At 35.9% G+C, this 21768-nt stretch overlaps 1 protein-coding gene across 1 annotated transcript in view; it reads left to right on the forward strand.

Moving 5' to 3' along the window:
* The window catches only part of LOC122788869 (interferon regulatory factor 2-like), a 590221-nt gene that overhangs the window by 177861 nt on the left and 390592 nt on the right, over nucleotides 1–21768 (forward strand). Inside the window, exon 2 of the mRNA XM_044055774.1 lies at nucleotides 16211–16374. Within this exon, the coding sequence (XP_043911709.1) occupies nucleotides 16288–16374 (87 nt within the window). The 5' untranslated portion in view covers nucleotides 16211–16287. The remainder of the gene's footprint in view (nucleotides 1–16210; nucleotides 16375–21768) is intronic.

The following is a 21768-nucleotide window of genomic DNA, read 5'->3' on the forward strand; positions in this document are numbered from 1 at the left end:
AATGAATGCAATATTAACAAGATATAAATGGTACAAGAGTATTCATAAATGCAAATATTTTGGGAGACTGTCTATAAGTAAATTAGCTGTCAAAGCAAACATGTCTTATAAGACAAAACAAGATATAATGTGTAATGTGTGGAGAATTTGAAAATACAGACCATGTGTTTTTTGAATTGTTTAAGAGTTAAAAATGATGGGAAGAAATATGCAATTGTAATATGTTGAAAGGTTTTATAAAAATGGAATTATACAGAAAGGAAGAAAATACCAGGATTCTAATTCTAATTCTATTCTATTAACACCCACAATTACCTCCATACCATCATGCACCCACTTCAAAACTTTACTAAAAGCATACCTAAAAACATGCTGGCTATGCCATTGCAACTCCCACTCTAATATCACTCACCCCATCCAACCACTACCTTTCTTTCCACTCCACTAACTACCTTGATTATAGCAAACTCAGACGCTCATAAGCCTAGTACTTATTATACAGCAGGAACTTCTGATTGTAACATTTGTTAATGTCTGTTATGTACTTCACAGATAGATTCTACTTGTCTACTGATGTACTATGTTCTTCATCTGTAAATATGTTGTAAGTAATTGCTATGTAAATTGTTAATCGGTATGTAATCCAATGTAACTACTGTCTGTTTGTTTTAACTGTGGAGCTTTTCTCCCCGGGCCTCCACTGAAAATGGACCTACGTCCAGTCGGACACTCCCGGTCAACAAATATAAATTAATTAATTAATCAATTAATTAATTAATTAATATGGACATGATCGAATATGTTTTTTATGATGCTAAAAACAAGAAGAAATTAAGAAAACTAACAGAATAATATTTTTGTTTAACACTGGACTGAATGGAATTAAGTTTAATGGGAAATGGGTATTGGTAGACATTTTATAGAAAAATAAGTTTTTGGTTATGGCAAAAAGGGTGGGGGTAAATGATTGTTAATATGAATTTAAGTAGTAATGTATAAAGTGTTAATAACTGTAATATTGTAAATATGTGTATAATAATTATTGTGTAGCTAAGTGATGTTAAATAATGAAAAAAACTACTCTTTTTTGAGCGGGAAAGTTGTTTGTTGTTGAACTTCCTACATCTGGTACAGGCACAGAGGGATTATATTATACTGGAAGATACAAACATTTTAACAGAATGGGAAATATTACAAACAGAAACGTTATGGGAAGGTGAGATTGTTTGGAATATGGGAAAAGAAACTTGTTCAGGTATAGGTATATTATGCTGAAAGTAATATTGGGTAGAGTAACAGTGGTAGATGCAAGGTGGAAAAAGCAGGTTTATAGAATTATTGCAGTTTATGCATATGTTACAAAAACAGAAAGAGAGGCTATGTTGAAAAAAATCTAGATATATAAGTGTGAACATGGAAATAATATTAGCGGGGGACTTTAATTCTGACCTACAAAGAAGAAGAAGAGAAGAGGAAACTAATGTCATGATGATAGCAGAAATATTGAAAATGGAAAATTTTATATATATATATATATATATATATATATATATATATATATATATAAACAATGGACCTACAAAAGGAGAAACTTGATTAGAAAGTTTGAAAATTATACAAGAAGGTATAAAAGTGAAAGGATTTTTGGATCATTTGGCAATTTGGACAGAAATTCAAGAATGGGAGGGGTATATAAAGATAGGTGAAGTTATTAAAAGATTAAACAAAAATATTTAGATGAGGAAGGAAGAGAAAGGGTTAAACAATTATGGAAATATGTAGGTATGACGGTGTAAAAACACAACAATAAATAATGGATGTAATAAAATAATATATAGAAAAGACATTTAAAAAGAATAAGAAGGAAAACAAAAGTGTAAAGTAAAAAAAAAAAAATAGAGGATAATGAAGGGTTGAAAAATGAACTGTGGGAGAAATCAATAATGTGTTAAAGACAGTAAATGTGGAATCAGCCACAGGATTGGATAGAATAGTATATTATATACATAAAGATATACGAAATTGGAAGAATTGTTTTATGGAAGTATTAAATGAATGGTTAGAAAAACACATGGAAGAAAAAGAAATAAGTGTTAGAGCTATGAAAATTATATGGAAGAAAGGAGAAAGGGAAGATATAAGAAGCTGGAACCTGATAGTATTAAATAACACTGACTATAAAATATTTATGAAAATAATAGAGAAGAGATTAGAAACTAAAGTAAATAAAATACGTGGAGAAACAATATTTGGAAAAAATGTGAAAGGAAGTCAGTAACTCTTGATGATAATGACAGAAATTGTAGATGATGTAATAAATAGGAAGTCCAAAGTTAAAAATTTGTCAGGTGATTTGAATAAAGCATTTGATAAGATATGGCATGAAACTTTATGGGATATACTGAAAGATTATAATATAAGTAAAAAATCATTTCAGTATAAGAAAATAATGTGAAAATAATGGTGAATGGTTGGTTAAGTCAAGCAATAGATATTAGAAGTGGTATATGACAGGGATGTCCAGTGAGTAGCATTTTATTTGCATTTATTATGAATGCAGTTGTTAGCAAGATAAGTATAACTTTAAGAACAGCCGGATGCAGGTGAAGAGAAGGAATTAAAGTACCAGTGATGTTTTCTTATGCAGATGATATAGTTATAATGAAAAAAGCAATGAATGGATGGAGGAAGTTATTAAGCAACTTAATCAATATTTAAAGGCTATTGGTATGAGTATAAATAAGGATAAAAGCAAAGGCATAGAAACAATAGGTAAAATAGGAGGCATTCAGTTTAACAGAGAAGAAACAGATATATTAGATATAAAAATTGGTATTGACCTACCCAGAATGCAACAATGAGATAATATAATACAAAAAGTAAGGCATATATGTTTGTTTTGGAGAGCATGCAAGCTGACATACAGGAAGAAAGTATACTTAATCAGTTCTGACTTATTAGGAAAATTTGCATATTTAGTGATTTTGTTTATGGTGCCTGCAAAGCACAAAAAAGACAATGTCAGTTGTGTTCTCATTTATATGGGGATCCAGATTAAACGCAGTGAAATGAGGTGTGTTATATGTTAAGAAAGAAGAAGGATTAGGTTTAATTAATCCTGTTGTCCATGCAGCATCATTGAATTTATGCAAAGTGTCAACATGATTAAAAGAAGGTAATACATCTTTGATAAGGTTAATAATGAAAGAAATGTATGCAGAAATATGAGAAAAGTCAGTACATTGAAAAGATGGAAAGGATATTTGAATGAAAAAATAAAAGAGTATCAAGACAAAATGTTGTTATGGAAAAATATAGGTAATATAGAAAATAATATGAAAGAATGGTATTTAAATATAATGAATAAATATTATTGTGTCTATCTATAGAAACAACCAGAGAATGAAAAAAGAAATGCCATAAAGGTCAGATTAGAGTGGTATAAACATATTTTGAATGTAGAGATTTTTTGTGGAGACTAGCAATAAAGAATTTGCCAGTAAAAGCTAATATGCCACATAAAAATTTGAAGAAAGAGTATGTAATTATTATGATGAACTTGAAACTACAGAACACATTTTTAAGATGTAAAAGGGTAAAGGAATTATAGGGAAAATTATATGAAAATAAGATTGTGGAAGATATTAAAGGAATGAAGGATATAAATATGGATATGTTAGAATATCGGTATTATGGTAATAAAAATAGATAAAAAGATGTTTTATATAATATAGACCATATGGGATGAACGATTAAATGAGATAACATTTAATGGAAAATGAATATTGTCAGGAATATTGAAAAAAAATGATTTTGGTTGCGGATAAAAGTGTGGGGGATAAAGAATGTAAATAAACAAACAATGGCATGTACTGAAAAAAGTAAGTAAATTGGAGAAGATAATTGTAAATGATGTATAATATGTAAATATTATAAATATGATATGGTGTTTACTAAAGAGCCCCTACTCTTTATTGTTGAGATGTTGGATGGTACTGGAGGGCTCCTACAGCAACAAGAAAAAGTCTAAGGGAAGCATTAACATGGAGGAGAGAATATCTATGGAGAATTTGGAGGTAGAATATGAGAATTTTGAGGAAAATGTGTTTGATACGGAGCATCAGAATGTAAACAAAGATTCCTCTGTGGTGAACAATACAAATGAGCAGGGTTTAGCTCTCTCAATGGAGAAGGACATAAGATAGTCTGTCACAGTGGTGCAGATAACAGAACTTGTGCCAGGGGGACTTGCAGATGATAATCTGTTAAAATTAATCAAACAGGATGATCCAGGTGACACTTCTGCTGTTTCATTGGGCAAGAAGGCAGATATTTTTTTTCAAAAGTGCTGAGGATGGTAATGTGGGAAAAGGAACCATGTGATTTGCCAGCAGAAAATGCAGCAGTTAAAACTTACGTGGCAGTGACAGAAAGTAAAAGAGGAACGCAGCAAGAAACTGAGAAGGTGTCTGGTTTTGTGGCAGCAGGTAATGCAGTAACTAAAACATGCATAGCAGTGGCAGCATGCAAAGAATGAGAGCATCAACAAAATGTAAGTAAAACTACTTTTAAAAAAGAAAAGAAGACCGAATGTGAGGAAAGGAACAAAAAATGACACTATAACAGACATATATCTTATGTGTGGGACAATTTTGTATCAGTTCTGGGTTTCAAAGCTTAAGAACTTTGGTCTTTTATACATATTGGGACAAAGACATTTTGTGACTTAAGATATAAAAGCGAGGAGCTAATAATGAAATGCATGGAACTGTGTAACAAAAAGGACATTTATCAGTGGAAACAATTAACTGTTTTATGGTAGTAAGTTAAATGTTAAAAAATGTTACTTTACAGTTTATAACTGATGAACTGGAAGATGAGGATTTTAAATAATGCATACCAGGTGTATGTGAAACTATTGATAACACTGTAAAAGTTATAGATGAGAGAAACGTATGGAATAGAAGGTAGAGGTGGAAGCTGTTTTGAAATGTTAAAAAAATCATGCTGAAACACTTTCTAATTGTTATTTTCATGACTGGTCATAGAGGATCATTACGATATGGTGGCCAGAAAAAATCATGTTTCTTTTGTGGGGACTTTTCTCATTTAATTATTGATTGTGAGGAAGGTACAATGTAACCAGTGTGGGGGAAAAGGACATACAGTAAAAAGTTGTGTGACTGAAAGCAGGTTGTATAAAACAGACACTTTTGGATCAGCTGTCAAGAACAAATAGTAAACAATGAAAAAGAAGGAGAAAGGGAAAAACATACATGAGGGAGGACAGCAAGAGCTTGGGGACAGGGTGAACTAGGTGAAGAAGAAACAGTAAAAGAAAGAAATAACATGGAGGGGAAAATTAGGAGAGAAGTACATGCAGGAAGAGAGGTCAGGAGAAGGGATTGACACTAATAATGTTTTTGAAGTTTCAGTCAGTGAAAAATCTGATTCTGAGGATCAAGGATTATTTTTACATAAACCAAAGAAAAAATATTCAACTGTGGGGAAAAGTAAAAATAACATAATTAAAATTTAAAAATATTTCCCCTAAACTTAAAAAAGAAAGAACTGCAACAATTTTAGAGTATTTTGAAAAGGAATATTAACATTGGAAGAAGGATTGGGATACTGGGATGGTGTTCTAAATGTGATGTTAGAGGATGTAAAATTCCTGGTAAGTGAAGAAAGACTGCAAAAAGAGGAATTATAGGGTGGAAATATAATATGGGACTTAGGAAGTTAAAGTTCTTCTGGAGTGGCTGAGTTGAGTAAAAAAAACAGTCAAAATACGATGTAACACTGTAAGTATGGGAAGGTTAACTGCTGTAGATGTGAGGTGGAATTATAGCATTTTTACACATATGTAACTAACAAGGAAAGAGAGAATATGTTTCATCAAATATTAGACTATGTGGTGGTTTACATGAAAATTATAATTGCAGGGGACTTTAATTGTAATTTAAGGAAATGGTGTAAAAAGAAAGGGAAATATGTAAAAACATATACAGGGAGTGATAAAATGTGGTAAATTAGCTGTGTGGAATAAAATTCAATGGACTTTTAGAAGGGAGGCACTTGGACTGGAAATTAATTATGTTATATATCAGAAGGCTTGGTGAAGCAGATGGTTATACAGTTGTGCCAGATTTTTCAGGAAATTTAGAAATATGGATGGAAGTGATGGAATAAAGGGAGCATATTAAAATAAGAAAGTCTAGAAAGAATAAAAAGACTAAATGAAAAATTATAGGAGGAAATTGGAGAGTGGGAAGCATTGCAGCTATAGAAGGATCATTTAACCATGAACTTTTTCTATAGAAGTATAAAAAGTTTTTTTTTAATGTCAGCTTGATGTAATAGAAGAATTAAAAATGAAACATGATTTTTTTAGAAATGTTTTAGAGAATTTAGAGAATAATATAAGAAAGCATTATGATAAGGAAAAATAAATATTTAAGAGAAACTGATAAAAAAATTAAGACATTGCTATTTAGACAGAGATAGCATTTACAAGGGAGAAGGGATGAGGTATCTATATATGGGTAAAATAATAAAAGAGGATAGTAATATAATGAGGCAATAAAAATATAAAAGACAGGTAAAAAGAACACAAGACCAAATTACGAGTATTGTAGTACAGAATGTGGAAAGTAAAAAAAAAATCCATGATGGGTTAAGGAAGAACTTGAAATGGAAATTACTATGGGTGAATTGGATGAAGTACTTAGGAAAGTAACTGTTGATTCAATAGCAAGTCCAGATGGTATAGGGTATAAAATGTATAAGAAAATGGAGTGGGAAAGAATATTTTATAAATGCACTGAATGAATGGTTTAAGGAAGAGTTTGTTTGTCAAGAGTTATGAGGTGGGATATTAAATTTTGTATGAAAGAAAGATGAGAAGAATTAAATAAAAAATGGAGCTCCATCACATTAATAACACAGATTATATATTTTTATAAGAATGATACAAAGGAAAATGGAAGAAAGGATGAGGGATATTATTAAAGAACGTATGTGTAATATAAAAGTGAATGGAAATTGTTATTGGTTGTGAGTGAAATTGTGGATGATACTGTAAGTAAAAGGGAGGATGTGAAACTTATGGTATACTATACTTAGCAAGGTATCGGATGCAGTAGGACATGATGCTTTTTAGGATGTTAAAAAGAAGTATGGATTAGTTAATTGAATAAGGACAGTGTGTATGTCTGCATACCAAAATAATAGAGTAAGAATGTTGGTGAATAGCTGAGTAAAGAATGGAATGTTGTTTGCATTAGTAATTAATGCAATAGTGAGTGAAGTAGTTTATAAAATAAAATATGCTTGATATGCAATGCAAAATGAGGTGATGATTCCAGTAGATATGGCATACACAGATGATACAGTTGTAGCTGCTAGGAACAAAATATAAATGAGGGAAGTGTTAGTTTGTCTGAATGGATGCTTAAAACGGGAATGATCTTGAATAAAGATAAAAATAAGGGTTTGGGTGATGTGGTGAAAATTGGGGGTGTATATTTATTTATTTATTCTATTTTATTTATTTTACATTTGTTGACCGGGTTGGTCTGGCTGAGCCAAAGGCTCATTTTCAGCAGAGACCCGGGGAGAAAAGCTCCTTATTTTTGATATAGTATTATATAAAACCATTTGTTACAGAGTTATTTGAAATTAACATCCAGAGTATAAAGATACATACAGATGCATAGATTCATAGTATATTTTCCAATGAATTAAGTGTCTTTGCAAGAAATAAGATTTTGCAAAGATGATATAGTTTTGATGTAATGGGAGAGTTTGATAAAAGAAATCAAAGAAATATGTCTTCTGGTTAGGAAGTATAGATTAGCATTCAGGAAAAAGGTTTATCTGGTGAATTTGGGATTAATGGGAAAACAGTATTTACGTCAAATGTTTATACGATCCCACAAAAATATGAAAAGGATATTGTGCAATTGGTGTCTCCTTTCATATGGGGTTCAAGATCAGACCCAGTGAGAAGAGGTGTGCTGTATATGAGTGAAGATGAAGTGGGACTGCGTTAACTAAATCCAGATATTTATTCTGCATCTTTAAACTTGTATTGAGTATTACAATGGGTAAAGGAAGAGAATGAGGAATGTTTAAATATAAGTATAAAAAGTTCTGGGAGATGATGAAAATAAAAAAAAATAAGAAGAATGTGTAAATGAAGGAATTAAAAATTATCAAGAGAAATACTAACATGGAAATAAAAAATGATGATAAAGAGAAAGATAGAAGGATGTGATATAATAATGAGATGAAACAATATGATTATGTAAATGCAAGTGAACATTAACCAGAAGAAGTGATTAAAGCCATTAACATAAGGAAAATGGTGTACCAAGCTATTAGCCTGTCAGGATTTCCTATAGAGACTGGTACTAAACAAGTTACCAGAAAGGGGAATATGCCATAAAAATGGAAGCTGAAAGAGTGTATTTATTTTGCAGAAAGGAAGCGTGGTGAATCTTTGGGAAAAGTTATGTGAAGAAACATTTTTTGAGAATATTAATGACATTAAAAACATAGATATGAATATCATTATGTATAGATATTCTAAGAATAATAAGAAAGTATACGTGTGAAGGGTAGATAATTTATTTTATGTATTATGTGTTATTTGGAATGCAAGACTAAATTAAATTTTGTTTAATGGGAAATGGATTTTGGCAGATATGCTGTGAAAAATCAGATTATGGTTGTGGAAGAAGGTGGGGGGTCAATTATACAGGAATAACAATGAGAATGTTAAAAGGAAAATGATAAATATTAATGAAATAGAAATCTGCATATATGTACCTGTGAATATGTACATTTTGTAAACATGTAAATATTGTTTTTATATTGTGTTAAATAAACAACCCCTGCTCTTTTCAATATGTGCCATGAGAGCTTTAGCATCCACCTGAACTAACACCAACTTAAGCAGATGGGGTCTTAGATAACATCTCATCTGAAGGACAGCACACTCAGGAGTGCAGCACCTGCCTTATGCTGTGGCAGCAATTGATCTACATGGTGTGGGAATAGAACCACAGCCTTCTACACTACAGGTAACTGTGCTACCTGTTGCACCACTGACACAGTAAGTGTTAAAACACAAATACTATGTTTCACAGCTGAGAAAATAAATAAGCTCCGAAAGAAGAAAGGAGAAAATAAATAAAATTAAGTGCCCAAAATGATAAAGGGCAGACACATTAAAGCAACCAGCCAGTTCTGCAAAGTTGAGCTATTTAAATAATGAAGAATAAAAGGAAAAAAATAGAAGTATTGTTCATAACAGGTGCTAGAAAAATATCCAAATTGTGAGCTTGCCAAAAAACAAACCAAATAAAGCAATACATACTAAATCATACACCATGAAGACGCAGCTACTAGTCCTGAGGGAAAAGTTCAGATAAGCTATTTTATAAAGTCACATGAGCTGTGCTCACATCATGATCACATAATGTGCTTCAGCACTGAAAAGTCTCTAGAAGAGCAAGTAGTTTGTGAAACATTAATAGGGATCCCTTTGGAAAGCAACTTCTAGCATTACAAATATTGTAGTTACAAGAAACAATTGGGTGTAAGACAGATAAATCAGTTTTGCAAAGGAACTGCTGCAGACTGTATTTTTAAAAGTGCTGGTACCTACCCCATAGCCAGATATTCAAGGTATGAGTCACAAGAAGTGCTGGTATCTATCTCACAGCCAGATATTCAGGGTATGAGTCACAAGAAGTGCTGGTACCTACCCCGCAGCCAGATATTCAGGGTATGAGTCACAAGAAGTGCCAGTACCTACCTCACAGCCAGATATTCAGGGTATGAGTCACAATAAGTTCTGGTACCTACCCCACAGCCAGATATTCAGGGTATGAGTCACAAGACACACTGGTACCTACCCCACAGACAGATATTCAGGGTATGAGTCACTAGAAATGCTGGTACCTACCCCATAGCCAGATATTTGTGGTATGATTCACAAGAAGCACTTGTACATACCCTGCAGCCAGATATTCAGGGTATGAGTCACAAGAAGCACTGGTACTTATCCCACAGCCAGATATTTAAGGTATGAGTCACAAGAAGTGCTGGTATCTGCCCCACCACCAGATATTCCGGGTATGAGTCACAAGAAGCACTTGTACATACCCTGCAGCCAGATATTCAGGGTATGAGTCACAAGAAGCACTGGTACTTACCCCACAGCCAGATATTCAAGGTATGAGTCACAAGAAATGCTGGTACCTACCCCACATCCAGATTTATTTATTTATTTATTATTTATTTTATTTACATTTGTTGACTGGGTAGTGTCCGACTGGGAAAGTAGCTCGTTTTCAGTGGAGACCCGGGGAGAAAAGCTCCACATTGACAAAAAAAATATATTTACCATTTTCAAAAAAGATATTCAGAGTATGAGTCATAAGAAGTGCTGGTACCTACCCCACAGCTAGATATTCAGGGTATGAGTCACAAGAAGTGCTGGTACCTACCCCACAGCTTGATATTCAAGATATGAGTCACAATAAGTGCTGATACCTACCCCACAGCCAGATATTTGGGATATGAGTTACACACACACACACACACACACACACACACACAAACACACACATTGGCATTCACAACAGTCATTCATACACACAAACTGACAGTTCCACTCACACACTTTCACTGTGCTGTTACATGTAGGCACATACATATGCACACAAACATGCACACAGTTACATACTAACATATATGGGCATATACTCTTATTCACATGCAGCACATCTTCCATCAGCTATCTGTCCATGGTGAGGAGAGTCTGATTCTCCCATCATTGGGAGGCATAGGTGTGCACAACATGTATGTGACACACACTGAACACCTTTAGAACCCAGCCATGGCCTGCACTTGCATAGTCTGGATCTCTATGAATACTGAACTAAGCAAGTACTTAACTGGACAATGTGCTGTGAAGGTCATTTATAGAGACCAGGGCTAAATCCAGTACTAGGAAACCTATGCAACTACCTAGGTTCTGATGCTGGCTGGCATGCCTAGCCATACAAAAATAATTTAAAAGACATTTTCTACAAAAAAAAAAAAAAGGGTTGGCATAGACAGCAAAGATTTTATCTAGTAGCAGAACAGGCAGTTGCTTGCAAACAGCAAATCATATTTATATTGTTTTTCTTTGTGTGGCATATAGGAATGTAAGGCAGTAGAGCATTAACAATCAGGGTTGCGCTACAAGAAGGAAAGCAGTGTGGCATTTCAAAATGAGGCAAGATATGAAAAGCAGTGCATTGCAGGTATTTAAAATTCGGTGTGGCACTTAGGAATGGAAAACAGCAACACATTACTGTGTGTGTGTGTGTGCGTGTGTGTGTGTGTGTGTGTGTGTGTGTGTCTGTGTGTGTGTGTGTGTATGTGTGTGTGTGTGTCATGTCCCACTTAGAGAGGGCTGTTTAGTTATGTGACTTGCTCAGTTACACAGATTCAAATCCTGTACCTTGACTACAAGTGGCAAAAACCTTAATCCTTCCCACCAGCTAACAAATGTCTCTTGACTTCTTTTTTCCCCTTTGTTAAATTGCTGAGGCTTACAGTCAGTCAGTCTCGTTTCACTTTTTTGAAGTTCATAACATGCATGTTTATGCAAAAACTATTGTTCTGATAAAGTTTTAAGTGAATTAGAGTACTTTGCTTTCATTTGTCTCCAGTTTTGCAGATCATTTATGATTTTGCCTTATATTTGCTTTCATTTGTCTCCAGTTTTGCAGATCATTTCTGATTCTGCCTTATATTTATGTCATATCCTTGGGCAGACAGTGCTTTAGGGCAATTGGAAATGTAACCTAGGCTTCCTCAATGGTCCACTGGAGTGCAAGCCTAGTAACTAGTATCTATGAACCAGAGTAATTATGCTGTAAGGAAGGAAACTGATTGTAGTAAACAGGAGCATCATCACAAGAACTACATTATTTGGATGTGATCCTTGGGTTCCTTAATGTTGAAAATGTGTTTCTTATTTAACTGCAAAAAATTGGACAGCATGAACTTTATGAGTTTAAGGCTATTATTTTAACTATGAATAACATTTTTAATTTATCTTGATTTTTTGCAGGCACACAGATGTGCAATGCACTGTTTGGCCTACAAAATTTTTATAGCACTTACTGCAGATGTGTAAGGCTATGAGCTTTAAAAAGCTGCTTCCTGCAGTACATGGTTTGATTCCCTTGACCTTTGTTTGTCTTCTATGTGACTCTACCAAGTTTCTTCACCAGACAGTACTCCTGGGCTGCTCCTATAAAGGGACACTTGTGTCCAGTGGGCTGTCCCATGATGTTAGCAAATGTGTTTTACATTTGTCTTTTGCATTCCTGCACTCTTCACATAGATGTTAATCAGTACTTTACCATATGTTATTTGAGTATGAATTCCATCATGTCTCTTGTAGGTTAATGAGTTGCCAGATACATTTTCACTAAATGTGAGTTGTAAGGGAAGAGAAGTTTACTCTTTCTCATGCTAAAACTGTTTTCACTGTTAGAGTGTTTTGTTTAGAAAATGGCTTTCAGTGTTTTTTTTCCGTGAAAAGAATTTAAAATGAAATCCAAATCTGTGTCATAATTATAAAAGTAAAGAAAAATATTACATACACTGACATGTTTGAACAGCATTAATGATAAGTGGGGGAAACTGCAGAGTAATGGAATATTGGTATGGTTGGCCAGGTTCTGATACATTACTGTGCATAGGGTCTTGCTTGCCCACGAGCTGGCTCTTTTGACTTTGGGGATGTATGCTACAACAATCCAATATTATTAACCCTTTATGTAGGTCAGATCTGTACTGAATGATGTCATAAGGGAGAATTATTCTTGATGACAGAGAAGACAAAGGGAGGTCAAAATGAGATTTAGGTGTCCTGCAAGCATGTAACCCTACCCCCCCCAAAACAAATCTGTATGCTGTATACCATAATATTTTTTTGATTTTTGAATGACTTGTGGGTTGTTAAATAAAAGCTGCTGCAGCATTTATATTTTCTATAATTGTTTTTATTTATTTCAATAAAGAATGAATTAATTCATTAACAAGCCTGGATTATGTAATATAGTCTAATTATGTTTTGCACCTTCTTTATAGCCTTGAGAGAGGTCGATGTTTGTCAGGTCATATAGTCTGCATTATTGGAGTGAGGATCAGAGCAGTCTAATGTTTAGCATCTGTTATGTAGTCATTGTTGCATATTACTTTGATACAGTCTTCTCTACAAGACTGGATTGTAAAGGATTTCTGTATTTAGTCAAAAACTCTTACTCTGGCAGTTAATGCAGAGGACTAAGACTTCAACTTATTAATGAGCTGCTCCCTGTGGCAAGGATGCAGGGTTTGAATTTTTCCACCTTCATTTACCTACTGTGTGACCTTGAGCAACTCATTTAATCAGACAGAGCTTTGGAGCAATTGTAAATTTGGATTAGGCTCCTTAAAAGCCTACAGAACTTCATGCCTAGTATTTATGATTCTGTTGTCATTTGCCAGTCATTCCCTATTGCATAGCCAATTCAGTTCAGGAAATATTATGGCCATATAACCAGCACACCGATTTTTAATGCAACATTGGCAATTTATTCTTCAATGGTAGCAGGCACTGCATTTGCAGATGAAGCACCAAAATGCAAACTTATTTGTCAACAACAACCTATGCATTAATAGCAGTTCCTTTAATGTGGAAATATTAAGATGACTTTTTTATTGTGAATATTGACTTAACATATGTTACCAGATGGTTAATATTTCTTATGCTCTCATAAATACTCTTTTTTATTTAAATGGTGTTGCACATGGCTGGATCTTATGGAATGATGCTAGTGATCTTTTTACAGTTTCTTGTACTGAATCCAAAACTGACAGTAAGTACATGTAATGTATTTCTTCATAACAATAAGGAGTGTGCACATCAAACAAAGTGGCTATAACTGCTGCTGCTGGTGGTGGTGGGGTCTCTGTGGATGAAAGTACTTTTTGCTCTTAGTATCTGGTCATTTTAAACAGTCTGGCTTTGCAGGACTAATACGCATGTGCGTGCAAATAAAGTTGGAATACTTTGGCTACTGTGTGTTTGAAAGAAATTTGAAATATGTGACTTCACACATTATAATAATTATTATTATTATTATTATTATTCCTATTATTATTGACACAAACATCTGAAAGATATGAAATCAACAATGTAGCTATAATTGCTGGATTTGGAGTAAGTATGTGGATAAAATAACTGACACTATGGAGCTGATAAAAGTTAAAGTCTTTAGTTGGTCTTTGTAGGACCAGCATAAATTTGTGTAAAGCAAATTGGAATACTTTATTGTGGCCATTTTTATCACAATCAGACATGTGACATGTACACAGTTGATAAAGTGGCGTTAATTGTTGAGTATGGATATAGGTGGAATGACAACAGTTTGAGTGGCTTTTCATGGATGCAATGTTCTGAATGGGTACTTTTGTTATTATTGGTTCAAACCTTTTGTTTCACAGTTCATTGGAAAAATGTTCAAAACTTCAAATTTAAAACAACTTCTAACAAATGTTGCTGTATTCAACAAGAAATATAATATAAAATAATCAAGGTGAATCAAACAACACATTTATGCATGAGTCTAAAAATGGAATAAATTGTTAATGGATAGTGAGTTTGAAGGCAAGAGAAGTTTACTGCTTCTCATGCAAAGTCTACTTTCAATGAGAGACTACTTTATACAGCACATGGCCACCAATGTTTGTGCTCTAAGATTTAAAATAAAAGTTTTAAATTAAATTCAAATTTCTGTAATCATTGCTAAAGCAAAGAAGAAAACAGTATGCACACTGACAAGTTTGAGCAGTGTTTATGGTAAATGGGGAGAGACAGCCAAGTAATGGGTTCATTACCCTGCCTAGGGTCCTATTTGATCATAATCTGGCTCTGATAGAGACCCTTCCAAATCAGTACCATTTTTTGCATGTGAGGCTCTAAACATTGCTGCCTAGAGCACATAGTAATGATCCAAGACAATGGGTGGGGGGAGTTTATGAATCAGATGAGTCATGTGCAGTATGCAAGGCAGCCTGTACTCATCTTGCATACTTCAAGTTACTATAAATACTAGCCAATGTGTCAACCATACATTATTTACATTATTTACATTATTGATAGTGCATCCAGCATCCAGTCACAGATATAAATTGTGAAACATGTCCCTACATATAAGACCAGTATTAAAAAAAACTATGTAGTTGATTTGATAACTGTAAAACACTAGGCAAAAGTAGGAAAACAATTGTAGCTATATGCTTCCTTCTAACTGGAGCCATGGAAATGTGCTGCTAATGAAATACAGTTTTACCTTTGTCAAAGAGTTACTAAATTGGTAAGTTTTCAGTAAGTTTTCCTTTTAAATAAATTACATGGTAGTGTTTTGTCTGTTTACACCTACTTTGTAGGACAATGCTAGTAGGTACTGATAATAAATGGAGATTTTAAAAATAAGCTGCATACAAAGGTTAGACTAGCGAGCATCAGAATATGCAGCTAGTTGGTGAAGGAGATTTGAAATGTATTTAGTTTAAGATGAGGGCCCTCTCAATATGTCCACTATAGGAGTAAATGAAACATGACTGGGAAAAGCTTTTGAATATAAATTAACATAATGGATAACTAATTCAAGAGCCGCTGGACTAAAGAATGAAACAGGAACAGATAAATGAGAGAGGAAAACATTTTTTCTCATACAGCAGTCTGTACAATCAGCTGTCTCAAGAAAACCTCTAAATGTTTTTTTTTTGTTAACTTAAACACAAAAAGACCTTTTTTGGCTTTTCCCACAATTCATAAGCAATTAATCTTCTCCACACATCACAAAAACAGACATAATTGCTTTATAGCCTAACCATGACATTTTAAAATGCCACAAATGTCTTTAACCAAAACAGTAAAGTGTAATGACCTTTTCAGAAGGTGTGTATAAGTTATTGTTGTTCTAGGTAGCTGTGAAATGTATGTCCATTTATCAATGGTGATTTTATGAAAATAATTTTCATTACATGTCATACTTGAGGTGATAGCAATATTTCAGGTGGTCATAAAAATCTTTGTCCTGTTTTACATTAAGTTAATACATTGATGACATGGTGAAATTACTTTCAGGTGCCTTTTCCTTTCCTGATTCATTGTGGGACTGTTGAGAAACTCAACTCCATTTTCCATATATTGAATCTGGTGCAATGCCCCAGGGCCGCCTTCGGTTGAGACCCTGGTTAGAAGAACAGATTGCATCTAGGAAGTATCCAGGATTAATGTGGATAAACAAGGTAAGCAGATACTTATTTCCTTAAAAAAATGTTAAAGCCTGAAAATGTAGTGGTTCATAGAAATTGAATAATGTGACACACACACACATGCACACACACACACACACACACACACACACACACACGCATGCACGCATGCATGCACGCACGCACACACACACACCACATCTAGAGTCAAACATAAACACAAGCTTTCTGTATTTAAGTAGTTGGGTAATATAGCAACAGCCTTTCACTTGCAATGCTTCATACTCATGATTTGGTAAACCATGAGGAAAAGATGAGTCACTAAAACAACTCTATTTGTTTTAGGCTTTCAGTAAATCATTTGAAATGTTATGTCCTTTATCCTGCTTCCCTTTCCACGGAAAGAAGGGAAATAGGCTGCTTCCTTGTTTTGGATGCAGGGACATGTGCATTCCTCTAAATTACTAGATGTGATGTCCCCAATATGTCAAGACATAAAACCTAAGCAGAAGAAAGTTATTCAATTAATTATTTCACTCTCTGGTAAAAAGGCAGGAAACAGATTTATTTCTACAGCACATGGTTACTGCATCTTGCATTTTGATCAAGATGTTATGGAGTCCAGAATAAGAAAGTTTTAGAGGTCAAGTTCACACAAAGTAATTACTGTCCTAGAAAGGAAAGTTCAAACTGTTTCTGTAGCTGATGTAACTAAATCATGGAGCTATTTTTCTTCCTTGCTTAGTGTCAGGCATTTGTTTATTACAATTATTTATTTTCCAATGGCTACTAATTAAACCCCATGCAAAATAGTGGTAGTTTGTTTCCATTTTGCAACTAAATTGTTTAAGATTTTATTGCATTTTTTGTTGTTGTTGTTGTTGTTTATTTTTTTCTGCAAGTAATAAGATACTCTGGAATGAAAGGGCCAGTCACTTAGTACAAACATAAATGGGAATCACATCATAGTTATGAGGTTTACACAGTGCTGCTTAATGAAATCTTTTTTAGTTCTTATTGGTTTTAAATATGTGATATAATAATATCCCAAAGGATAATCCACAGTGTGTTATGTGTTATATATGAAGTAGGGTTCTGGTAGTCAGGCAGAAACCCCTAAGACTGAGAGCACCCCCTGGTTGTGTGGCAGGGCATTGTAGCTTTCAGCAGATGTCTAGCCTGTCTTAGTGTTCTTGCGAATAGACAAAACTGACGATGGATGAATAACTATCTTCCCCATATTAGAATGATATAATGCACACCTATGAATCAAATGAGTAGCTGAAAAATGTCAATTTTCTAATGGTTGGTTTACACACAGTAGAGTAATAGCTTAAAACTGGATTCCAGTTTTGTTTTTGAATTGCATTTACAAATATATTTTTCTATTTCAGTACTTTCAAAGTTGTTAAACTCTTCTTATTTCTCTAATTACGGTGCCTATACCAATGTGCGGATCATGTCTTTTGGGAACTGTTGCATCGTTAGGGCCTACCTTTCAGACCACTGCTGCACCTCCTTCCACCTACAGATTTTAAGTTGCAAAGAGACCCAGTCACTGCTGTACATATTCTGATTTCTGTCTGTATGGGTTGTAATGGATTATTTCCCAAACATAGTTGCTGATCTTTGCAGACATCTAGCTACTAAACATTTCCAGTTTAACCCCTAGTTTAATAATTTAGTTTTTAAAAGTGTCACTTTCAGTACTGTGCAGCACTGATTCTCACAGAGCAGATGTATTTCCTACTAGAATTTGGGCACTGGTGTGGAAACACGTAAACAGACAGAGGCATATAGCATGCATACCATGATGTACAGTCATTGTATGATCAAAGGACCTCGAGAGAAGTTGTCACTGGGGGCATATTTAACACCACAATCACAAAAGCAACACTGTATCACATATACACTGAGAGCTTTCAGCACCTGTTCCTTTCCACTTACACAGTATAATAACAGCACAGCCATGTTTATAGTCTATCAAGACATTTGTGGTCAAAGGCAAAATGGAGCTATCCCATAACTACCCATTCTGTATCGGTGGCATAGAGGTTTAAAGCCTTGACTATGGCTCAGGTCACCTGAGCTTGATTAATGGTTAGTGTGCTTGATGGTGCAGGCAGGAAGGATGGTCTTGACTCTCTTAGGGCTCAGGACTTCACAAACCTAAAGACACAAGCATACACTTTGAGTTCCCTGATGGAGATCACAGAAACAACTGCACAGTTACTCATGTGAGTGAGGGGGGGGGTGTCCTAGTCATATTAGCTCCCTGCATAGCTGATGTTCAGTGCAGCATTGGCAGCTTCCTGCAGAAGTGATGCACAGTGCAGCACTGGCAACTCCCTACAGAATTGATGCACAGTGCAGAACTGGTAACTCCCTGTGGAAGTGATGCACAGTGATATATAGTGCAACACTGGCAACTCCTGCAGAAGTGATGCACAGTGCAGCATTGGTAACTCCCTGTGGAAGTGATAAACAGTGACATATAGTGCAGCACTGGTAACTCCAGACAGAAATGATGCACAGTGGAGCACTGGCAACTCCCTGCAGAAGTGATGAAAAGTGCAGCACTGGCAACACCCTGCAGAAGTGATGCACAGTGCAGCAATGGCAACTCCCTGCAAAAGTGACGCACAGTGCAGAACTGTCAGCTCCCTGTAGAAGTAATGTACAGTGCAGCATGGGCAACTCCTTATGGAAGTTAAGCACAGCGACGCACAGTGCAGCACTGACAACTCCCTGCAGAAGTGACACACAGTGCAGCACTGGCAACTTCCTGCAGAAGTGATGCACAGTGCAGAACTGTCAGCTCCCTGCAGAAGTAATGTACAGTGCAGCATGGGCAACTCCCTGCAGAAGTAACGTACAATGCAATACTGGCAACTCCCTGCAGAAGTGATGCACAGTGCAGCACTGACAACTCCCTGCAGAAGTGACGCACAGTGCAGCACTGGCAACTTCCTGCATGCTTCACTCAAGGGTTATCACTGAAGCGTGTTTAAGGAGTGTAGCTCTTAAAACAAAAAAAGTTAAGACAAAAATGCCAAATCATAACAAACACTTTTCAGAATTCTACCACTACCCAAGACACTTAGACACATACCATATACCAAAGCAGACATGCACAACACTAAATGTGTGCCTTTTGTTAGCTTTTACTCTAACCCTAACCTACAAACACACACACACAAACAAACACACATGCATACACACAAGTGTACACACAGACATACACACGCGCACACACACATACACACACACACACACACACACACACACACACACACACACACACACACACACCTGAAACTTGGAATTATCTTCCATAGACAAACTTCCTTCTTTCAAAGTATGCACCACTCAGTCTATATCTGCACTCTACCAATTATGCAAACACTTACCATAAATATGTGAAGCCATGGTACCACTCAGTCTGTATGTGCACTCTACCAATTATTCACTTACCATAATATGTGAAGCCATGGTACCACTCAGTCTGTAGGTGCACTCTACCAATTATTTGCTTACCATAATATGTGAAGCCATGGTACCACTCAGTCTGTATATGCACTCTACCAATTATTCACTTACCATCTTACAATAAATATATGAAGCCATGTTACCACTCAGTCTGTATGTGCAGTCTACCAATTATTCACTTACCATAATATGTGAAGCCATGGTACCACTCAGTCTGTATATGCACTCTACCAATTATTCACTTACCATCTTACAATAAATATGTGAAGCCATGTTACCACTCAGTCTGTATGTGCAGTCTACCAATTATTCACTTACCATAAATATGTAAAGCCATGGTACCACTCAGTCTGTATGTGCACTCTACCAATTATTCACTTACCATAAATATGTGAAGCTATGGTGTGACACCTGTGCACTGACCCAGTAATCAAGGAGCCCAAATGGCTTCCACTTTGGCAGGTTCTGGCCTGATCTTACCACTCCCCACTCTATGTCCCAGATAGGAGACCTCTGCCACACCCACCTGACATTTGCTGGGCTTAATGGCCAACCCTGTTCTCTGTAGTCTGCCCAGCACCCCCCTGACATGCTGAAGATGCTCTTACCAGGAATGGCTGTAGATGGCAATATCATCTAGGTAAGCAAAGGAAAACCCTCCTGCTCCTGCTAGGATATGCTCTACCAGCCTCTGGGAAGTTGCTGGGACATTTCTGCAACCCAAAGGGCATCTTTGTGAACTCATACAAGCCAAAAGGAGTCACAAAGGCTGACCAGTCTCTAGCACTGGGAGTCAAGGGCACCTGCCAGCAACCCTTGGTAAGATCAATGGTTGTAAGATACCTAGCCCCACCCACCTGCTCTAGGGCCTCATCTGTCCTAGGCATGGAGTAACATCTGATTCTGTGTGACTATTTAATTTCCTGTAGTTCACACAGAACCCAGTGCTGCCATCCTTCTTTGGCACCATCACCACTGGGGAGGCCCAGGGACTATTGGACTCTTGAATTACACCTAGTTCCAGCATTTCATGCATCTCCTCACTCAGAGTCTGTTTGACTCTCTCAGGCACCCTATAAGGGGCCTGCCTAATAGGCCTTTGTGGCCCTGTATCCATCTGGTGCTGCACCAGGTGGATGCACCCTGGTTTCCCAGTGAACATGTCCCCAAACTCCTGTAACACTGCTCAGATTTCTCAAACCTGGGTAGGAGATAGTTGTTGGAGCACTGCTACCTCTTCCACTGAGGTGTCAGTCCGAGCCTTACTGAGCAGATCAGTCACCAGGTCTCCCTCAGATTCCTCCTACAATCCACTGCAAATACTCAGCACAAGGGCCTCCCTATCATGTTAAGGTTTCATCATATTAACATGGTACAATTTGTGCTCCTGCCTAGTAGTTCTACCAGGTAGTTAACATCACTTACCTTGCTTACCACCTTGTAGGGTCCCTCTCATTCTGCTTGCAGCTTGTTGTGTCTGACAGGAATGAGAACCATCACCTGCTGCCCTACAGCATACTCTCTAGCTCGAGCATTCGTGTCATACCAGACCTTTTTCTGTTGTTGGGCTTCTGCCAGGTTCTCCTAGGCCAAGCCCATGAGTTTTCTGAGCCTTGTCCTGAGGTTTAGGACATAATACCACAACAGACTCCTTGTGAGATTCACACTCACCTTCCCACTCATCTCGAATAAAATCTAGAGGTCCCCTCACTCTATGCCCATACAGCAACTCAAAGGGTGAAAACCCTGTGAATTACCGGGGAACCTCTCTGTAAGAAAACAACAGATGGAGCAAATATTTGTCCCACTCCTCTTAAACTTTTATTTATTTATTTATTTATTTTACATTTGTTGACCGGGCTAGTCTAACTGGATACATGTCCATTTTCAGTAGAGGCCCGAGGAGAAAAGCTCCACTGTAACAGTCTACGGTAACAC

This window comes from Protopterus annectens, chromosome 14.part0 (assembly GCF_019279795.1).
Source record: "Protopterus annectens isolate FY-2018-M chromosome 14.part0, PAN1.0, whole genome shotgun sequence".
Lineage (NCBI taxonomy): Eukaryota > Metazoa > Chordata > Ceratodontiformes > Protopteridae > Protopterus > Protopterus annectens.